The 19,253-nt window shown below is 44.1% G+C and overlaps 1 protein-coding gene across 3 annotated transcripts in view; it reads left to right on the top strand.

Annotated features, from left to right (window-relative positions):
• Positions 1 to 7,493: 7,493 nt before the first annotated feature.
• The window catches only part of WWTR1 (WW domain containing transcription regulator 1), a 141,726-nt gene continuing 129,966 nt past the window's right edge, over positions 7,494 to 19,253 (top strand). The window contains exons 1-2 of one of the 3 annotated variants that reach the window (XM_055411981.2): positions 7,494 to 7,777; positions 8,188 to 8,621. In XM_055411981.2, the coding sequence (XP_055267956.2) occupies positions 8,191 to 8,621 (431 nt within the window). In that variant the 5' untranslated portion in view covers positions 7,494 to 7,777; positions 8,188 to 8,190. Of the gene's footprint in view, positions 7,778 to 8,184; positions 8,622 to 19,253 lie in introns of all 3 variants that reach the window. The other 2 variants (XM_055411972.2, XM_055411963.2) reach the window with 2 other exon arrangements.

Here is a 19,253-nt window from a genome sequence, read left to right on the forward strand (position 1 = left end):
ATACAAGTGCCACGTTGGAGTTACCAAGGAATTGGTCAACTCTTAGGCCCCTGTTGCAATAAAGACTAATATTTTTCAATAGTTTTCTGGACTCTTTATTATTCAAGTCCTTATCTATTCAAAGTCCTTGCTGTTTTGCTCCTCTTCAGTTGCTAATGGTGACTGCTTTGGCAATTTTCTCCATACTAGTTCCGCAAGTTCAGGCAGGTTCTGCCCCCAAGGGTTCCTGGGTCTGAGTCCTTTAACAACTCACCTACCCCATCAAGTTCCTGACCATTCACCTTCGCTGAAATCATTCACTCAGACCAAGTCAGTGATTCAGAGCTGAGAAAATCAGCTTGTGTCTCTCCTGAGGGAAAATGGCAGGCAACAGCCACTGGACTAGGCACCACATGTACTGGACGCCTCCGTGTGTATAACACTGTTAGGCATGTGCTAGGTCGCTTCAGTCAGTCCAACTCTTTGTGACCTTATGGACTGTAACCGGCCAGGCTTTTCTGTCCGTGGAATTCTCCAGGCAAGAATACTGGAGTGGGTTGCCATTTCTTCCTCCAGGGGATCTTCCTGATCCAGGGATTGAACCCGAGTCTCTTATGTCACTTGCACTGGCAAGTGGGTTCTTTACCACTAGTGCCACCTGGGAAATCCCTTGTTAGGCATGGGAAAGAAAAAAAAGAAAATGAAGCCCTCTTAGACTTGTCCTCAAAGAATTTGCAATCCGTTCAGGAGCTGAGTCCATATGTGGTGCCAAAATTGCAGTGAATGCTGAGAGGGTAATTTACAAACTGTTAAGAGTACATCATGCGTGGAATTCCCTGGTGGTCTAGTGATTAAGACTCCATGCTCCCAATGCAGAGGGCCCAGGTTCAATCCCTGGTCAGGGAACTAGGTCCCACAAGCTGCAACTAAGAGCTTACATGTCACAATTAAAGATCCTGCACACTGCTGCCAAGATCAAAGATCCCAAGTGCCACAACTAAGGCCTGGCATAGCCAAATAACTAAATATTAACAAAACAGAACAAAGTACCCCAAAGGGTTCTGGAAGAGGAACAGGCAATCATGTGGGGATCATCATTCCCTCATAACAAGGAATTATGACTTTCAGAGAAGCAAATCCATAAGGAAATGAAAGATGCATCTAGACTTGCAGCTAGTGGAAATAGTGGCTGACTTTATTTTTGGGGGCTCCAAAATCACTGCACATGGTGCTTGCAGCCATGAAATTAAAAGATGCTTATTCCTTGGAAGGAAAGTTATGACCAGCCTAGACAGCATATTAGAAAGCAGAGATATTACTTTGTCAACAAAGCTTGGTCTAGTCAAGGCTATGGTTTTTCCAGTGGTCATGTATGGATGTAAGAGTTGGACGATAAAGAAAGCTGAGCGTGAAGAACTGATGCTTTTGAACTGTGGTGTTGGAGAAGACTCTTGAGAGTCCCTTGGACTGCAAGGAGATCCACCAGTCCATCCTAAAGGAGATCAGTCCTGGGTGTTCATTGGAAGGACTGATGCTGAAGCTGAAACTCCAATACTTTGGCCACCTGATGCGAAGAGCTGACTCATTTGAAAAGACCCTGGTGCTGGGAAAGATTGAGGGCAGGAGGAGAAGGGGACAATAGAGGATGAGATGGTTGGATGGCATCACCGACTCAATGGACAGGGGTTTGGGTAGACTCTGGCAGTTGGTGATGGACAGGGAGACCTGGCATGCTATGGCTTATTGGGTTGCAAAGAGTCAGACACGACTGAGCGATTGAACCGAACTGACTGACAATCCAACTGGCGAGGCAAGAGCTATTGAGGTAAAAGTTAAGTTCTATAATCAAATCCTGGGGACCTTCAAAGTCAGATTCCCTGGGATTCTCACTCCCTTTGCCAGGTTGACAAGTCTGTTGTGGGGGCTAGAACTTTCCCCACAGTGTGAGAACTTCCTTGGTATAATTGTTCTCCAGTTTGTGTATCGCCCACCTGGCAGCTCTGTGATAGTTGCTAATGGTGACCTCCTTCAAGAGGTCTTATGCCACATGCTGCGCCTCCCAGGACTGCTGCTGCCAGAGCCCCTGACCCCGCGGCAGGCCACTGCTGACCCATGCTTCCACAGGAGACCCTCAAATACTCACAGGCAGGTCTGGCTCAGTCTCTTGTAGGGGTCACTGCTCCTTTCCCTGGGTCCTGGTGTGCACAAACAAGGTTTTGTTTGTGCCTTCCAAGTGTCTCTGGTGGGTATGAAGTTTGCTTTTAAATGCACTTGAGCCCCTCCTGTGTCTTGTTGCAGCTTCTCCTTTGCCCTTGGATGTGGGGTATCTTTTTTGGTGGGTTCCAACATTCTCTTGACAATGGTTGTTCAGCAGTGAGTAGCACTTTTAGTGTTCTTGCAGGAGAAGATGAGCACACGTCCTTCTACTCTGCCATCTTTTAAAATAGGATGTGTCAAGGGAGTGAAAGAGACAAGATCAAGCTGAATTTAGGGGAAAGAAGGGAGCTATGGATGCAGGCTTGACAATGGATTGTATGGAGGGCAGTTTTGAGCAGGGTTCAAACAAAGAGATGTGTGTAGTGAAGGATCCGGCCAAATGTGTTTGGGTTGGAGCCTGGCTGGAGCGGATGAGAACACGTTTGTGTAAAAATTTAGGTCAGAAAGCCGTGAAGATGGCAGTTTGTCGGGAGTCCTTGGGTGCTAGATTGACAGCTCAGACTTATTCTTGTGGGTGGTATTTCAAAGCTTGTGAGCCAAGGAATGATGTCATGAAAATGGGAGGCCAGAAATGAGAGACTGGAGGCAGAGAAACCAATTAGGAGGCCACTGAACACTTTGGGAGATAAGGGCCTGTTGTGGGAGTGGAAGATGGGCTTGAGGAGTAATGGAAGGAAGAATTGACAGCCCTTGCCATGACTAGATGTGGATGGGCAGGGAGGAGAGAAGGATGACTCAGGGTAGATTTCAGTAGAAGAGTGGAAGGGAGGATTTGGAGACAGGAGATCAGCTTCAGGAGATCAGTGGAAAGTCTTTGCAAGTGGAAAGATTTACATATCTGCAGGAGTGTAGTCTCACTTGATTATCTTATGGAAACTGTGGAGTTTCTCTGTGAGATAGGTGGGCAGTAGGTATCACAGGAATTTAAAATGACAAAACTTCTGGCTCACAGGAGAGCAGAGTAGGAAAAAGTACTCTGATCTAGGATTACAAATCCTAGGCTAAGTCCCTTTTTTTTTTTTTTTCCTTTTCTTTTCCCCCCATTCATTTCAGGTACTTGGACAAAATACAGGCATACCTTGGAGATACTGCTGAATAAAGTGAGTTGCTTAAATTCTTTTGGTTTCCCCATGCATATAAAAAGGGGCTTCCCAGATGGTGCTAGTGGTAAAGACCCCACCCGCCAATGCAAGAGATGCAAGAGACACGGGTTCGATCCCTGGGTAGGGAAGATCCCTTGGAGGAGGGCATGGCAACCCACTTCAGTATTCTTGCCTAGAGAGTCCCATGGACAGAAGAGCCTGGTGGGCTACAGTCCATAGGCTAACAAAGAGTCGGACAAGACTGAAGCGACTGAGCACATGTGCACACGATTTTAAGTAAAATTTATGTTTTACATTCTACTGTAGTCTGTTTAAGGTGCAATAGCATTATTCTTAGAAAAGACAATGTATATACCTTAATTAAAAAATACTTTATCACGAAAAAATGCTAACCATCATCTGAGCCTTTAGTGAGTTGTAAACATTTTGTATTCACTAATACAGTAATTGGAGAAGACAATGGCAACCCATTCCAGTACTCTTGCCTGGAAAATTCCTTGGATGGAGGAGCCTGGTTGGCTACAGTCCATGGGGTCGCAAGGAGTTGGACACGACTGAGCAACTTCACTTTCTTTCTTTCTATAGTTCCATTTGGAGAAGGAAATGGCAACCCACTCCAGTGTTCTTGCCTGGAGAATCCCATGGATGGAGGGGCCTGGTGGGCTACAGCCTATGGGGTTGCAAAGAGTCAGACACGACTAAGCAACTAACTAACACACACACAATATAGTAATAAGGAAAATGTCTGGAATACTGTGAGAATTACCAAACTGTGACAGAGATGTGATCTGAGAAAATGCTGTTGCAAAAATGGAGCTGACAGTGTTGCATGACACAAGGTTGCCACAAATCTTCAATTTGTAAAAAACAAAACAACGCAGTATCTGTGAAGTGCTATAAAGTGAGATATTCCTGTACTTTAAAATTCCCTGGGCCAGTCTCCTTATCTGTGAAACATTTGTCTATTATCTATTTTATGGGTCTTAGCCCATAAATCACAGCCATTATTTATTAAATACTTCAGCAGGTAACAGAACTTAAGAACTTCATTTCTTACTTTTTAGAATGCCCATTCTTCATTAAAAAAAAAAATTCCAGACTTCAGTAGCTTAAAACAATATTCATTTTATTTGTTCATACTTCTATAATCTGGGCTGGACTGGGCTCTGTGATTCTGTTGCTCTTGATGCTGATCACTGACTTGTTTGCAGTTGCCTGGTGGGTGGCTGGGTGCTGGATGGCTGGACTTCTCTCTCTCCCCTATCTCAGGGTCTGGTTTCTCCAGTAAATTAGTTGCACTTATTCCCCATTGGCTCAGATCTCCCCAAAGTACAAAAGCAACTTTCACACCTCCTTAGGGTTCAAAGAGGGAACTAGCACAGCTGCAGGGCTGCATTTCCAGGTGAAGGGAAGTCACTGGCCCCGTCCAGATTTAAGTGGGAGGGACTCCATAAGGGTGTGAAGGGCAGCGGTGTCACGGACTACAACAATATTATCTCCAATTTGTAAATGAGTCATCTGTGATTTAGGGAGGTTAAATTTCTTGCCCCACATAGAGAATAGAGATAAGCATGGGAGAACAGATAAAATTTGTACACACTTGTCCCTCAGTATCAATGTGTGTTGGGGGGTTGATTCCATAAAGAATGCCCCCTGAAACCCAAATCCAAGGATGCTCAAGTCCTCTATACAAAAATGGTGCGGTATTTAAATATAACCTACACATAGCTTCTGACACACTTTAAATCATCTCCACATTTCTTATAATATCTAATACAATTAAATGCTATGTAAATAGTTATCAGTGTGGTATAAATTCAAGTTTTGCTTCTTGGAACTCTGGATTTTTTTTTTTTTTAATCACCACGGATGTGGAATCCAAGGGATACAAAAGGGCCGACTAAAATCTGTTTTAATCTAAAATCTTGTGAGGTGGGTACTGTTATCGTTCCTAATTTAGAATGAGGAAAACTCAGGAATAGAGAGTTGAACTACTTTGCCTCAGGTATTTTCCTCTGGAGATTCATTATACACTTGCCTGCTGTCTCCTACAGGGTACTACCTGATACATATAAGGTGACTGTAAATGTTATTTAATCTGAAACTATTGTTTGAAGCACTGAAGTAAATCTCTTCAGCCATCCACTATCATATCTTATAGACTGGGACCTGGGAGTTTTCCCTTTGAGCTCTCACATGATCAGAGCCTTTTCCACTTCAGGCGTCTACTTTGTCCTTCATTATCTAGGGCCTGAAGTTTGGCAAGGAGTGACAGCATCCTTGCCCAACCAACCTCAACCTTGATTCTCCCTGGCTGATTAACCTCATAGTTCCCCCAGTAATTTCCTCTTTTCTAGCAACCAAGTATTTCTTACAAAGCAAGACCTTCCTTCCCGGGTGAGGACTTTCCTGCAATAGGGCTAGCCTCAAAGTTCCATCCTTTCATTGTCAAGAGTCTTCTCAATTAGTAACCCTTTGGTCCCATTCACGTCCTGTAGTTCCAAAGCTAATTTCCCTATTGTTGAAACTGTAGTGGCTTTTGACAATAGCTTGCAAAGATGCTACTTCCCATGGAGTGACCTGCAGCAGGTTCCCCTTCCCTCTTCCAGTCCTATGGGCAGAGGACTTGCTGATGGGAAACAGTTTCAGAGTCTCCTGGAGGAGCCATGCTCTGCTTACCTTTCATAGTGATCTCTCAGGCAGCTTTGATATTTCCCATTCTGTGAGGAGCACACCCTCAGATATAGATAATGAGGAAGGGGGCTCACATAGGTGGCCTCTGCTCTACTTTGGGCAGTGACAGGGAGCAGCCATTGTGCTCGGAATACTCCTACCCTTTCCATGCAAAACTACAGGATGGCCTTGTCTTTCCCACACACTTTTCTCCTTCACAGCAGCTCCAGATTTCAATTTTGATTTTGTTCCACTCTTATAAAAATGTGGAGGCACAATACTTGCACTTCTATTTAACAAAAAGGTATGTAGGCAGATATGTCTGCAAAGTGCTTTACATATATTGTCTCATGTGACTCATTTCATAAGCTTATGTTTGAATCCAGTAGGTTGGGGTGGGGTAGGGGTTTTCTGAAGCCGAATTTACCTCGCAGCCACTCTCCCCTTCCCCGTGACGGGAGGGGACAAGGGAAAGAAGGAATTGAGCTTCTTCGGAGGGCCAGGCCGCCTCCTACTTCCCGCAGCTGTCTTGCCAGGCCAGATCTAGAAGCAGGGGGTCTCCATCCCACGCCCAGATCCAGTCGGTGGGAGGGTGGGTGGTTTTTTCCGGATCACTGGCGCAGCCTCTCTACTCCAGCCACCTGTTCCGGTTCCATCCAGGCTCCAGGCTCTCTGGAGGGCGTCAGGGACATTCCAATCCTCCCACGACCCGCGAGGATGTCGCGGGAGAGGGGGGCCCCTTGCTGTCCCTTTCCAGCACCGAAGATTTGCCCAGGTTTCTTCTCAACCCCTTCTCAACTTCCTGGTGACCCGAGTCACTCTGGAGAGGAAAAAAGAACTGATAAATGGTTTCAAGGTTATTTGTTTACAGTGGACTAGTTGGCGAAGTCGCATCCCTAGCGACAGAGGCACTTTCTGGGCACCGTCTGCGCACGAGCAGACAATTGAAAGCCAAACAGCCGAGATGCCTCCTCGCCAGACCAAATATGGTCACATGCAGCCTCCCGTGGAAAGGCTGGCCTCGCTGGTGGCTCCCCGCGTCGGAGCGTACCCGGGCCCGCCCTTAGGCAGAATCACTGATCAGTGCCGCGCTCCGGGCTCCCGGCCTCGGTACCCGGCACGAAGAGAAGGCGCGGCACCCAGGACCCCGCCCTTCCTCTGTCTGGGCCCCTCACTCGCGTGCCTTCCGCCGCCCCCAGCCTGGTTTCGGTCCACAAGTCCTTGATTAAACTGGCTCGGGCCACTTTCCCTTTGATCCCGCCCCAAGTCCGTGGTAAACTCAAAGGAATGCAGATCCAGGGTTCCGCGAGCGAGGTCAGCGCGACCAGGAGGAGTGGGTGGGGGGCACCCATCTCCTCTTACCCTACAGAGTACCCAGCACGCCCAGGGTTTTCTGGTGCCAGGGTGGAAGGAGGAGGAGGAGGAAGGGGAGGGACGAGAAGGGGTAGGCAGGCTCGGGACTTGGAGGTCATGCATAATTCAACAGCTCAACTTTCGGGCCCGCCTCTTTCCTGGGAGTGGGAGTTTGCTCCAAACTTTGTTTATGGGACAGTCCGGGATCCGCGGCGGCCGCGCTGTCTGCTTCTCCGCCTCTCAGCGGAGCGCGAGCGCCTGAGGCCAGTTCGGGGGATGTGAGAGCCGAAGCCTGTCGGCTGCCAGACACTGAGTGGGGTCGGGATTTGCCAGCCGGGCCCCAGCTCCAGCCCTGCAAGCTCGGGACGCAGCCGAGCGACCCAGGCCCAACCGCGAGTTCGGGCGGGACCGCGGCCACCGCACGCCCAGACTCGGCTTCGCTGCGCGCCCAGGTAGTGCCCGCTGGCGCGCGCCCGCTCACCCCGCACCACGCCAGGGCGCCCGGCTCCTCGGGCTTCCCGAGTGGAGACGTCTTGGAGTTGGCTCGGGTTGAGACTTTGAGGGCGCTGCCTGCCCTGTAAAGTTTCGACCTGTCCTTAGACACCAGCAGTTTCAATAGCGTCTCCAGTGCAGTTAACTCCCAGCAGACACCCTCTCCCCCTTTCCTGGTAACTAACTTCTTGGCTTCAAGAAAGTTGCATAATTCTGGAGGCCAGGAGGGACCCCTCCCCCATCCCGCTGGTCTTCAGTGCTGGGTGTCTGGGTTCCCGAGGCGGACACCTATCTGTCTCTTCTCTCTATTCTCGCCTTCAATTCTCCGACCTTCTATAAGAAGCTAATCTGACCTCCTTTCCCCTAGCAGAAGATGAATCCGGCTTCGGCGCCCCCTCCGCTCCCACCACCCGGGCAGCAAGTGATCCACGTCACTCAAGACCTAGACACGGACCTCGAAGCCCTCTTCAACTCGGTGATGAACCCCAAGCCCAGCTCGTGGCGGAAGAAGATCCTGCCCGAATCATTCTTCAAGGAGCCTGACTCCGGCTCGCACTCGCGCCAGTCGAGCACCGACTCGTCCGGCGGCCACCCGGGGCCCCGACTGGCCGGCGGCGCCCAGCACGTCCGCTCGCACTCGTCGCCCGCCTCCCTGCAGCTGGGCACGGGCGCGGGCGCCGCGGTCAGCCCCGCGCAGCAGCACGCACATCTCCGTCAGCAGTCCTACGACGTGACCGACGAGCTGCCGCTGCCCCCGGGCTGGGAGATGACCTTTACGGCCACTGGTCAGAGGTACTTCCTCAAGTAAGTCAGCCTGGAGCAAGGGGGGGACACAGAGTCACAAAACCCGGCCGCGCGCACTTGTTCTTGTGCGTGTTCGTGACCGTGCGTGCGTGTGTCTGCGTGATAATGTGTGTCCTTGCACGGCTCTTTTTCCAGAAATCTGGGAGGCTGGAAGTGGGAGTTAGTTTTAGGGTGTTGGAATTGTAAGGGATCAGAAGCTGGGTCTGGTGGAGTTCTTCCAGGATCCTGGAAGTTGCGAGATTTTCAGGACATGAAAACTCTTCGAGATAGAAGAAAAAAGTACTTGGGCAGAATTCTCGTGAAACACACAGATGCGTTGAGTCTGGAGTACTGATACTGGAGTACTTTGACTTCTGGACCCAAACTCTTACTCCCTTTCCGGCCCACTCTAAGTCAGGTAACTCCTAGCCTGGTGCATTGCGATGTGACATTAAGATAATTCTAGAACAGAACTGAGGCTTGGGGAGGAGAGAGGAACTTTTGTTACCGTAGGTGGTCTGCTGTTTCTCCATTCTTGGAAAAAGCAATCTGGAAAAGGGAACACTGATTTAGGCCTTACAGCTCCCAATTCGGTGACGTAATGACCATACAGCACCCCCCAGTGATGTAATTAGGAACTGCGTGGTGAAGTAGCTGTGGGCTGGACAAATCAATTGTGTGGAAATTGGGTCAGGAGTTTTATTGTTGAACTCGGTAACCTAGAATATCATCGATCCGGAGCTGCTTTGTCTTATTTCCCGACAGATTGTTCTGGCTTTTCGATGTAGTGAATTTTACATTCGAGTGGAATTAGACTGTGTAGAAAAAGGTATTCACAGGCGTAAAGAAGGTTGCTTCAATTGTGGTACCCGAAAATAATTATATTCTGGAGGAGAAGCCAAGCTGGAACTTGAAACATAACCAGTGAGGTCATGGGGGGTCAGGCCATCAATGGCCTGGATAGAAGTCCTGCCAACTGGAGCACTTGGTTCAGGATTGCCTGCACTGGCTGGCTGTTGATTGCCGTGGAGGAAAACTTTTCTGAGAACTTGCCTTAGACTTTATTTTAAAGCATATATATATATATGTATATACATATATATTAAATAGAGTAGTCTTAGTTTAGTAGTTGTTATGTGCAGTTTTAATAAGGTAATATTTGATACTTTGATTGCTATGAGAGAATCTGATAACAAATATACAGCGATGGATGAAGGCTTATAATAGCCAACCATTTGACTCTTACTGGTAGCCAATTATTTCTTCTCCATCCCAAAGCTGTTGACATCTTGTGCAAGGAGTTCTTTGTTGTTGATGGGGTTGATGTAGCACTGAGAAGACCTTGTCCGAAACAGACTTGATGATCATTTTAGTCCACAACTGGTCTTCTGGTTTATTGAGTGCTAGTCTGGACACATACTGAGTGCTTTGATCTAAATAGTTGGTGGAATTCAAGTATATGATATAATAGCATGACATTTTTCTAAGTGTGATGATATTGTTCTAAAGGATGGCATTAATTTATATACTGTGTGTATGTGCAAAGTCATTTCCGACTCTTTGCAACCCTTTGGACTGCAACCTGCCAGACTCCTCTGTCCATGGGATTCTCCAGGCAAGAATAAAGGAGTGGGCTGCCATGCCCTCCTTCAGGGTATCTTCTCGACCCAGGGATTGAACCAGCATCTCTTGTGTCTCCTAAATTGGCAGGCAAGTTCTTTACCATTAGCTCCAGCCCTTATGTACTATATAAAGGTCTGAAGCAGCATGTTGTGTTGCTTACTTAGGTAAATGCAGTTTTGAATATGTTATTGTGACTTTTGTAGAAATGTACTTAGTAGTACATACAAATAGAAAAAGACACAATATTTTACAATAATTTTGGAAGATATTTTTGGTCCCAAATGATTTTTGAACTATGTTTATATATATACATACACAAATGTATATGATATGCGATCGGTATAACTGGTTGCTAAAAATATAAAATAAGAGCTAGTCTTGCCTAATGTCTGAGGAAAGCTAGGGGAAAAGATCCCTAAACAAAAACAAAACAAAAGAATTCTCTTTTATACACATTTTGAATAATTGGAGTAGCTCAAAAATATGTTTGTGAAAAGTGGAAGTCAGCCTTGGGTTTAGAAAAAAATTGATCTGCTACATCTACCTTATTCCCCCAACTAAAGCCACTCCTTGGCTTCCTGGGTGGCTCACTGATGAAGAACCCTCCTGCAATCCAGGAGATGAGGCAGGAACCATGGGTTTAATTCCTGGGTGGGAAAGATCCCCTGGAGGAGGAAATGGCAACCCACTCCAGTATTCTTGCCTGGGAAATCCCATGGACAGCCCATAGGGTCACAAAAGAGTTGGGCACAACTTAGCAACTAAACAATAACAAGCCACTCCTCAGTCCAAAGCTGGGTGAATCTCCTTTGGACAGTCAGTGATGACAACAACTGGAAAAACATGTAGGTAATAGGCCTGTAGGCTTGAGCTGATAACAATCCTTGAAAATTGTTGGCCAAGTAGCTAAGGGAATTTAAGAAATTAAATCACTGTGATCATTGTCTTTTGAGATAAAGAACTCTTCCAAGAGTTCTCTGAATTTCTTTCAGAGCTTTGTTAAAGTTGGAATAAGGTAAATGTTATATGTCATATTTTGTTTCATCAAGTAGTGTATCTTGGTGGATTTAAGTAGAAACTTGGAAAATAATGGCAGCTGACCCTGGATTAATTTTCATAAAATCTACCCATGACTTTGCACCATCATCTGTGAAATGGGGCTAGCAGTAGAATCGTATCCTTGATTCTGTCAGGAGTAGAGGGCTTTATAAATCAGAAATCAAATTATTTCATAATTGACAAGGTCATTTTTTAGGGGAAGGTTAGAAAATTGAGGCCAGGGAAGGGTATCAACATGACTTTGGGAAAGTCATGTGCTTATTTATTGGTGGACTGGCCTTCTAATCTGTTGCCTTTACTTCAGGAGCAATTTTCCCTTTGCCATGCCCCACTTAATCCCCTTGTCACTTCCCCAGTTGAACAATGAGCTGTGTGGGATATAAAGCCTGGACATCTAAGAAGCTTTAAACAGTTTTTGTCATTTTCTCAGGTAAGATTGTTTGTATGTATACAATGTAATTACTTTCTGACACCTGTTAAAGGACACCTTTTCTCAGTGTTCAAACTTTCCCTGTGATGTTAGGGTACCATTTAACTGTGGGGTGGATGGAACCAGGCCATGTTAAAATGCATGGCCTCTGAAGATGACTGCACTGTTTCTACTGTTCTCTACAGCTCATAAATCAGGTCGGGGTGTGTAGGTGTTGGGCTCTCCGCAACAGGCTTTGAACACTGATCACATTAAAATTTTAAAAAAATGTCTGGTTATAAATGGAGTACATGTTTGGTGTATCTGGACCAGAAAATAGAGAATTATAAAGAAGAAAATGATCTGGCTTCAGTAGAACTTTCCATTCTTACAGAAAAATTATATTTGAATAGCATATTCTGTAAGAGAATATGTCCCTACTCTTAAATATAATTCCAACTGTAACATTTGCTGTCACTCCCAGTTTTTAGTAATAATTTTAGTGTTTAGCCTTTTCTGTAATGTGTGGTAGAAATTTATTTTTGTCAAAGTGATCTATGCAGTTGGTAACAAACTCAGTAGTACAGAAGGACTTGGTTTCCTTCACTTTCTCAAGGCTCACGGAGGCAACTTTTAAATTTTTTTAAAAACTGTTTCTGTATTTAATTCTTAGATTGTTACCTTCTTAACCCTTTAAGTAATATGCTTTTACCACTATTGTTATCAATATTTTAACTCCTAATAAGAAAATGAGAAAGTAGCTCCTTAAAATATTTCTTTTTTCCTCTCCCAAGTTTGATATTTACATTGTTTTGAGTTTGTCTGTTAGGTCACCTTTGTTATTTTCTGGAAACTTTTGACAGTATCTCTCGACTCCCCATTTTGTAAGTCAAGGAGATTTGGGTGGCTGGCAGTTCCACAGTTTGCTTTTTGTCAGTGACACCTTAACATTCCAAAGCTCTGAATCCATGACTAATAAAGATTTTGTGCTTTGCCCCCCAATTGACTGTAAATTATTTTTGAAGTTGAAAAACCGGAGGCAACATTTAGTATAATTTACTGCCTTGTGTATTAGATTGGGTCTTAGACTTGCACACTGGGTCTGGTGTCAGGACCCCTGGGACACTCAGGAGGATATATCCAGCAACAAAGTCAAGTGGATTCTTTCTTTTCACTCTTCATCAGTTGTTTAAATTTGTGTCACCTTTTAGTTTTTCATATTTGGACCTTAGTATTTCTAATTGCCTTTTTATGCATTTATATGTTATTTGCCTTTATTATGATCTCAAAATTTTCTAGGCTCGCAATCCCCTTGGTTGTCAGGTTTCTTTTCCTTAAGCTTTTATGTCCAGATTCCTTAATCTTTGTGTCCCATTCTGGTTTCTCTCTAGACCTACAGCAGGGCTGTCATCCTAGGACTTCTCTTTCTTTCTATGGCTAGAAAAGCTGAAGTACAAACTTGAGTAACTTCTTAAAGATGTTTGTGGGAGGTAAAATTTTCAAATTCTTTTCAGTTAGAAGAGATTTTGTTTAAAATTGTTATTTAAGTTTTACTTTTCTTAAAACAGAACTGACTCTGGCTGGTTTTCTCTGTTTACCTTTGGATGACTAGATAATGTAGTTGTTTTCATGAAGAGCCTTTTGTCAGTCCAAAGAAATTGTTTGCTGCCTTAGTTTCCTTGTCTGTAAAATAAGTATCATAATGCCTATGTCATGGTATTTTGGAAGATTAGATAACATACCTGAAGTGTCTGGTACATAGTCGAATTTCAGTACAAGTTCATTCTTGCCTCCCCAGATGCATACTCTGTCTACCTGGCCAAAATCAGATGCAGAGACTTTTGTAGTAGGGTAAACTAATTTTGGCTCTCAATTAAAGTTTGGCGCTGAATGACAGCCTGGATCTGGAATTGCAAGCTGGTTTTTAAAGTTGAAAATAAGAACTGGCAGTCAATCTTCATGTTAAGAAAACCTAAATAGGGATGCCCACCATGGGGCATGGTGGCTTTTTGCTGCAGCATCTTGGGCAAAAGGTATCCAATCACTTCTGAGGAAAGTCTGCTTTCTGATTTTTGTAATTTGGCTTATGGTTACTAGTTTTGTGTGTGCGCTGGGGTTGGAAGGGGAGTGGGATTGAGAAGTGGGGAGAGATGAGAAGGGCAGATAACTGACATGTGTTGATTATCTGTTCTATGCCAGAGGAGGCAGGGAGCTGAATCAGTGCTTCTCAGGGAGATCAGAAGCACCCATGGAGCCCACTCCTGACACATGTGTGTGGAAACTTTATTCATAACCCTAGGTGCTTTTCACACATTCTTTCTTTTAACCCTCACAGTCACCTGTGAACAGGTACATATTATTATACCATTTTACTGTTGAGGAAACTGAAGCACAATAAAGTTGAGTAAATGGCCCAGAGTCACTTTACAGGCACGTGGCAGAGATGGTATTAGAACGTTGTGATTCTCAGACCTGTCCTCCTACCCTTGTACTGTACTGCCTCATGCCAATTAGTGCCCATAACTAGGCCCTGTAATTAGGTATCCTTGGTGACCAGATAACTTTGGAGTGGTGGATGGAGCATTAGGGTTTGCTTCCAGGCTCAGTGTGGGCAATCAGATTTGGAGCTCTCATTGTTGGAGAGAGAGCAAGAGAGAGAGAGATGACAAAGCAAATCAACCAGAAATGGACAGTCTATCGACAATGACTATATTGTCTCATTGAGATGTTCACCATTCATGAATTCATATCACTTTGCAGGGAACACAAGCGTGACATGGATGGAGGATGGCCTAGTTTATGCCAGGGTTGGATGTGTTCCTGATGAAATTTAGTTAGGTAATGTGAGTAAAGTAGCTTAAAGGAGAAAAGGTTACTTCTCATTGTCTTTATAATTGCAGAGATTGATTAGAAATAAATTGCTTAAAGGGTTGAGTGATCTTAATTTTTGTTTGTTGACATTGAGTTGAGACGGGTGGGAATTATACCTTTATCATCCTTGTATTTTCTTTCCTCCCTCCTGTGGTTAGGAAATATCTAACCACAGGAGAGGGTGATGGAAATAAAAGAACTCACCAATCCAGAGGATAATTTTGTTAAAAAATGTGATTTGGAAGACTGAGGATTGAAGTAATAAACTTATTGTTGAAGGGCAAGTTCTGAGGGGATGGCCCTTCCACTGGGGGACTGTGAATATTTTAGTGCATTGAAATATCAGCAGAGCAGTTTTCCAAAGTGTATTCCTTGGAACCCTAGTCCACTCAGATACTTTGTGAACAAAAGTTCACAAAGACCAATAGATTTGAGATATGTTGCATGCTCTATCCCTCTCTTGGAATTTCACAATATGCATTAATGATTCCAGAGTCACTTATTACAAAGCTAGTTCATTTTTAAACCAATATTTCACAAGCATATTTATTTTTTGAACATTTTATTCCAACTATCATCTCTTACCATCCACCCAGGAATGTTCCATAGACTTTGGGAAGCCTTTTTGTGACCTTCACTATTATTTCTCTAGTTGAGTTCATATTTAAATTAAGTTATAGTTTTTCTTTTCAGTGTGCTTTGTGTATATGTGTTAGGCTTTCATTTGTATTTCTTGATTTAATAGTCAGTTACCAATGCTTAGAGATAAGAAATGGCCTTAAATATCAAACAAGTGGGGTATAACATAAAAAAGACCCAACAGTTACACAGTACCTTGTGTAAGTATCATAATCCTGATACTATTTTTAAAAGTATATGTGTGTGTCTGTCTGATAGAGGGTTCCATAAACAAAGTGTTTTCGATGGTCATTTGTGGGATTATGAAGACTTTTCTTGTCTGGTTTCTATTTTCCGGTATGTTCCAAATGTTGCACAATACACATAAATCAGGATAAGTAGGGTAAAAATCACAGGAGAGAGCAAGCACAGAGGCAAGGGAAGATGGAGTGGTAGATCTGGGTAGATGTGTGGGGCATGAGGGAATCTGAAAGCCTTAGCTCAGTAACTGAAGCCTGGAGTTTTTATTACCAAGGAAGTCCTCTTTGGGAACTACCTGTGTTTTTCTTGTTTTGGGTTCTTTTCTTTTTCTTTTTAAAAAGTTTTTGTTGAAGTGTAGTTGAATTACAGTGTTGTGCTAATTACTGCTCTGCAGCAAAGTGGTTCAGTTATACACGGTAGTGTAAGTCCCTCAGTCATGTCTGACTCTTTGCAACCCCATGGATTGTGTAGCCCCCCAGCCTCCTCTGTCCATGGACTTCTCCAGGCAAGAATACTGGAGTGGGTTGCCATTCCTTTCTCTGGGGGCTCTTTCCAACCCTGGGATCGAGCCCGGGTCTCCTGCATTGCAGGCAAATTCTTGACTGTCTGAGCCACCAGGGAACATATTTGACACAGTAATTGCTAAAATCTTAACCAAAATTTCTCCGTAGAAGTCAGGATAAGAAGTAGACTTGATGGCAGCAGATCTTCTGAATTTCCTTTAACATATTTTTTATTTGCATGCTCTCTTTCTTGGACTTTTAGCTTTTATTTAATGTTCCATCTAGACACAGCAGATAACAAGGGAAAAAATGATGTTCGATGAAGTGAAATCAGCAATATATGCCAAGTGCTTAGTGCCGTACCTGGCACCCCTGAAAGTTTATTTATTCCTATTCTTGTTCCTGGTTGAGATGGTGATGGGGGCTGCACTCTCCCAGGGCCTTACCTTTGTGCTACCTTAAGAGATCTTAACTGGTTCAGCATCCACCAGGAAAAATCACTGCTCTGCTCTTTTGTGCCAGTTCAGGCCACTGTGTGGAGAGGGGAGAAATTGGGCAGGTTTTCAGACCCCAGGCAGCTAACAGTCTAGAAGAATCCTGAAGAATACAGACACAACCAGGTTGAAAACCCCTTTCTGACCTGTGTGCAGCGGCTCGCCCAGCTTGGAAGCGCTTTGAGGTGTGTCCCAATAAGTCAGTCATTTCTATTATGGTTACAAATCTGAAACTTCCAGCTGGTCTGGATGTCTTTTAGTTTCTCCCATTGGCTACACTCCTTCTGGCCTCAGGAACTTGGCACAAGCTGCTACCTGTGCCTGGAACATTATTTCCCTGCTTTTTGCCTGGTTAACGCCCACACTACCTTCAGGCATCCACTTAGGTGCCAGCCCTGCAGGAGGTTTTCCCTGACTCACAGCCCCCGCACTGGCTTAGATGCTTCGACTAGGTTCTCCCATAGCCCTCTGTGTCTCCCCAGATTAGCACTGCTGCTGTATCACTGTGTTTTTATTTGTGTGTTTTTTTTTTTTTTTTGGCTGTGCCTCACTGTGTGTGGGATCTTAGCTCTCCAACCAGGGATAGAACCCGAGCCCTCTGCATTGGAAACTCGGCTGTCCCAACCACGGGACTCCTGAAATTACCCTTATTACTGATGATTTATTTCTCTTTCTTACTACACTGTAACTTCCACGAGGGCGAGAGTGGATGTTTTTCTTGCTTTGTTATTGTATGACCCGAGCACAGTGCCTGGCACATAGGTAGGTGTTTGATAAGGAAAGAATCCTGTAGTATTTTCTTTTAAATCTTTGCAAGCTTATAGCCTGGAATTCCTTGTAGGAATCTTCATGTTCAGGAATCTTGTCTGTCCCGTGCCTGGACTGAAAATTTAGAATCCTAGCTCGATGTACTAAATGCAGTGGTGAGGAAGATGGATGAAGGATGGATATTCAGAGATGTTGTGGGGTGCCAAAACAAAACATGTTCACTGAGGAAAAATGTATATACTAGATTTTTTTATTAAAAAAATATATTTCTTTGTGATGGATTTTCTGCGAATATTGAAATACTGAATATTTGTCTGTCTCCCAATTTGTCCATGAAAAACCTTTCTTGGGGTTCACAGGTCGAGGAAGCAACTGTGACAATCCGTTAATCCATCAAAAAAAAAAGTAGGAAACACAAGCAAAAGAAATATAACCCAAGTGAACAAGCATAACTTTTACTGACTTGATTTTATCTTTGAATTTCTTTTTAAAAGATGACTTTTGGGGAATTCCCTGGTGGGTCAGTGGTTAGGACTTCACGCTTAGACTGCTGGGGGCTCAGGTTGAAACTTGGTTGGGGAACTAGGATCCTGCAGTTCCTCCCCGGCCCAGAAAAAAAGATGGCTTTTTAACATACTATCATCAAAAAATTTAAGCAGAGCTGAAGAATGTATAGTGAAAAATAAAGGTACCCCGCCCTCTAGTTTTACTCAATGGAACCACTGTTCACATTTGCTTGTGTATCTTCTAGGGATTTATTATGTATACCCATGACCTCATTTATACTTGCATCAGTTGGTTGTTTGGGGATCTTGGGAACCACAGCTTAGGTGGTCTCTTTTTCTGGTTGGTCCTCACACACCCTCAGGACTGAGTATAGATATGAGTTAAATTCTGGAGAACTTCATGAGATTCGTGATGGGCAAAAAGCCTCGTTGGGGTAACTATAGTTCAGAGACTGGGATTTGGCTTTGTGGTTTGGAAAATTGATGTGCTTGGTGCTCCAAAACCGGTCAGGATGTGGGTTGTACTGGGATGAAATGGGGATAGACATTTTAACTGCAGTTTCAGAATTCACAAGCCATAACTTGAATATTCTGCCACTCTGGAATGAAAGTACTCACTCACATGAGTGACTCAGTCATGGGGGAATTGCTTTGGTGGTGCTGGAAAAGGGAAGAAGTGAAATCAGTCATTTGAGGGCTAGTGAAATAATTTCAGGGACACTAGAGAGGTAAATTGGATAGGATTTGGTAATGGAGGAAATAAGGGCCATGAGAAAAGGAGATGAATGGAAAATTTGCAGGTTACTGGCTGTATAATGGCTTGAATGGCAGTGCTTCTTGTTGTAACAAAGAGCAGTATTGGAAACTTTACAAGAGGCTGAGAAATGTTTTAACATGTTAAAGATACCCAAGGGATATATATATATATTCCCCCCCAGGTGACTATCTATGTGTGTATTATCTATATGACTATGATCATAGATTATTATTATTATTATTCAAATCCAGGCATGGATAAGATTTCTTAGAGAGAGGTTACACATCGATTTAGAAGAAAAGAGAAGTTCCTAGACTTGGTGAAGGAGATGGAGAGGAAGCAGTCAGAGATATTTATGATGAAATCCAGAAAGTAGTGCCTGAAATTCAGGGAAGTTCAAGAAAGAGGAAGGGTTAATTTTATGGCATGTTTCTCAGAGGAAGATGGGCACTGAAAAATATCCAGTGGATTTTTCCCCTGGGGTCACTTTTCTTTTTCCAGGGTTGGGCTACGTTGAATAAGTACTACATTGGGTACTACATTGAATAAGATGGCTTTTGTATGTTTCTTTAAAGCATTTTATTTTTTAAATTATAAACGAATGATAACACATTTATAGGAGACTTGGAAAATATAGAACAAAGTTATGGACAGAAGAGAGAAAAATGATGACAATAAGCCCCTGAATTATATAAGTCATAGCCCACCAGTTCCCACCTCCACTGGGGTGTCCTGCTAAGGAGCACGACGTTTTCCCTGGAAAGGTCTGCTGGCCGTCTGGAAG

Source organism: Moschus berezovskii, chromosome 1 (assembly GCF_049115385.1).
Source record: "Moschus berezovskii isolate FMDL1 chromosome 1, NW_MosBer_1.0, whole genome shotgun sequence".
Classification (NCBI taxonomy): domain Eukaryota; kingdom Metazoa; phylum Chordata; class Mammalia; order Artiodactyla; family Moschidae; genus Moschus; species Moschus berezovskii.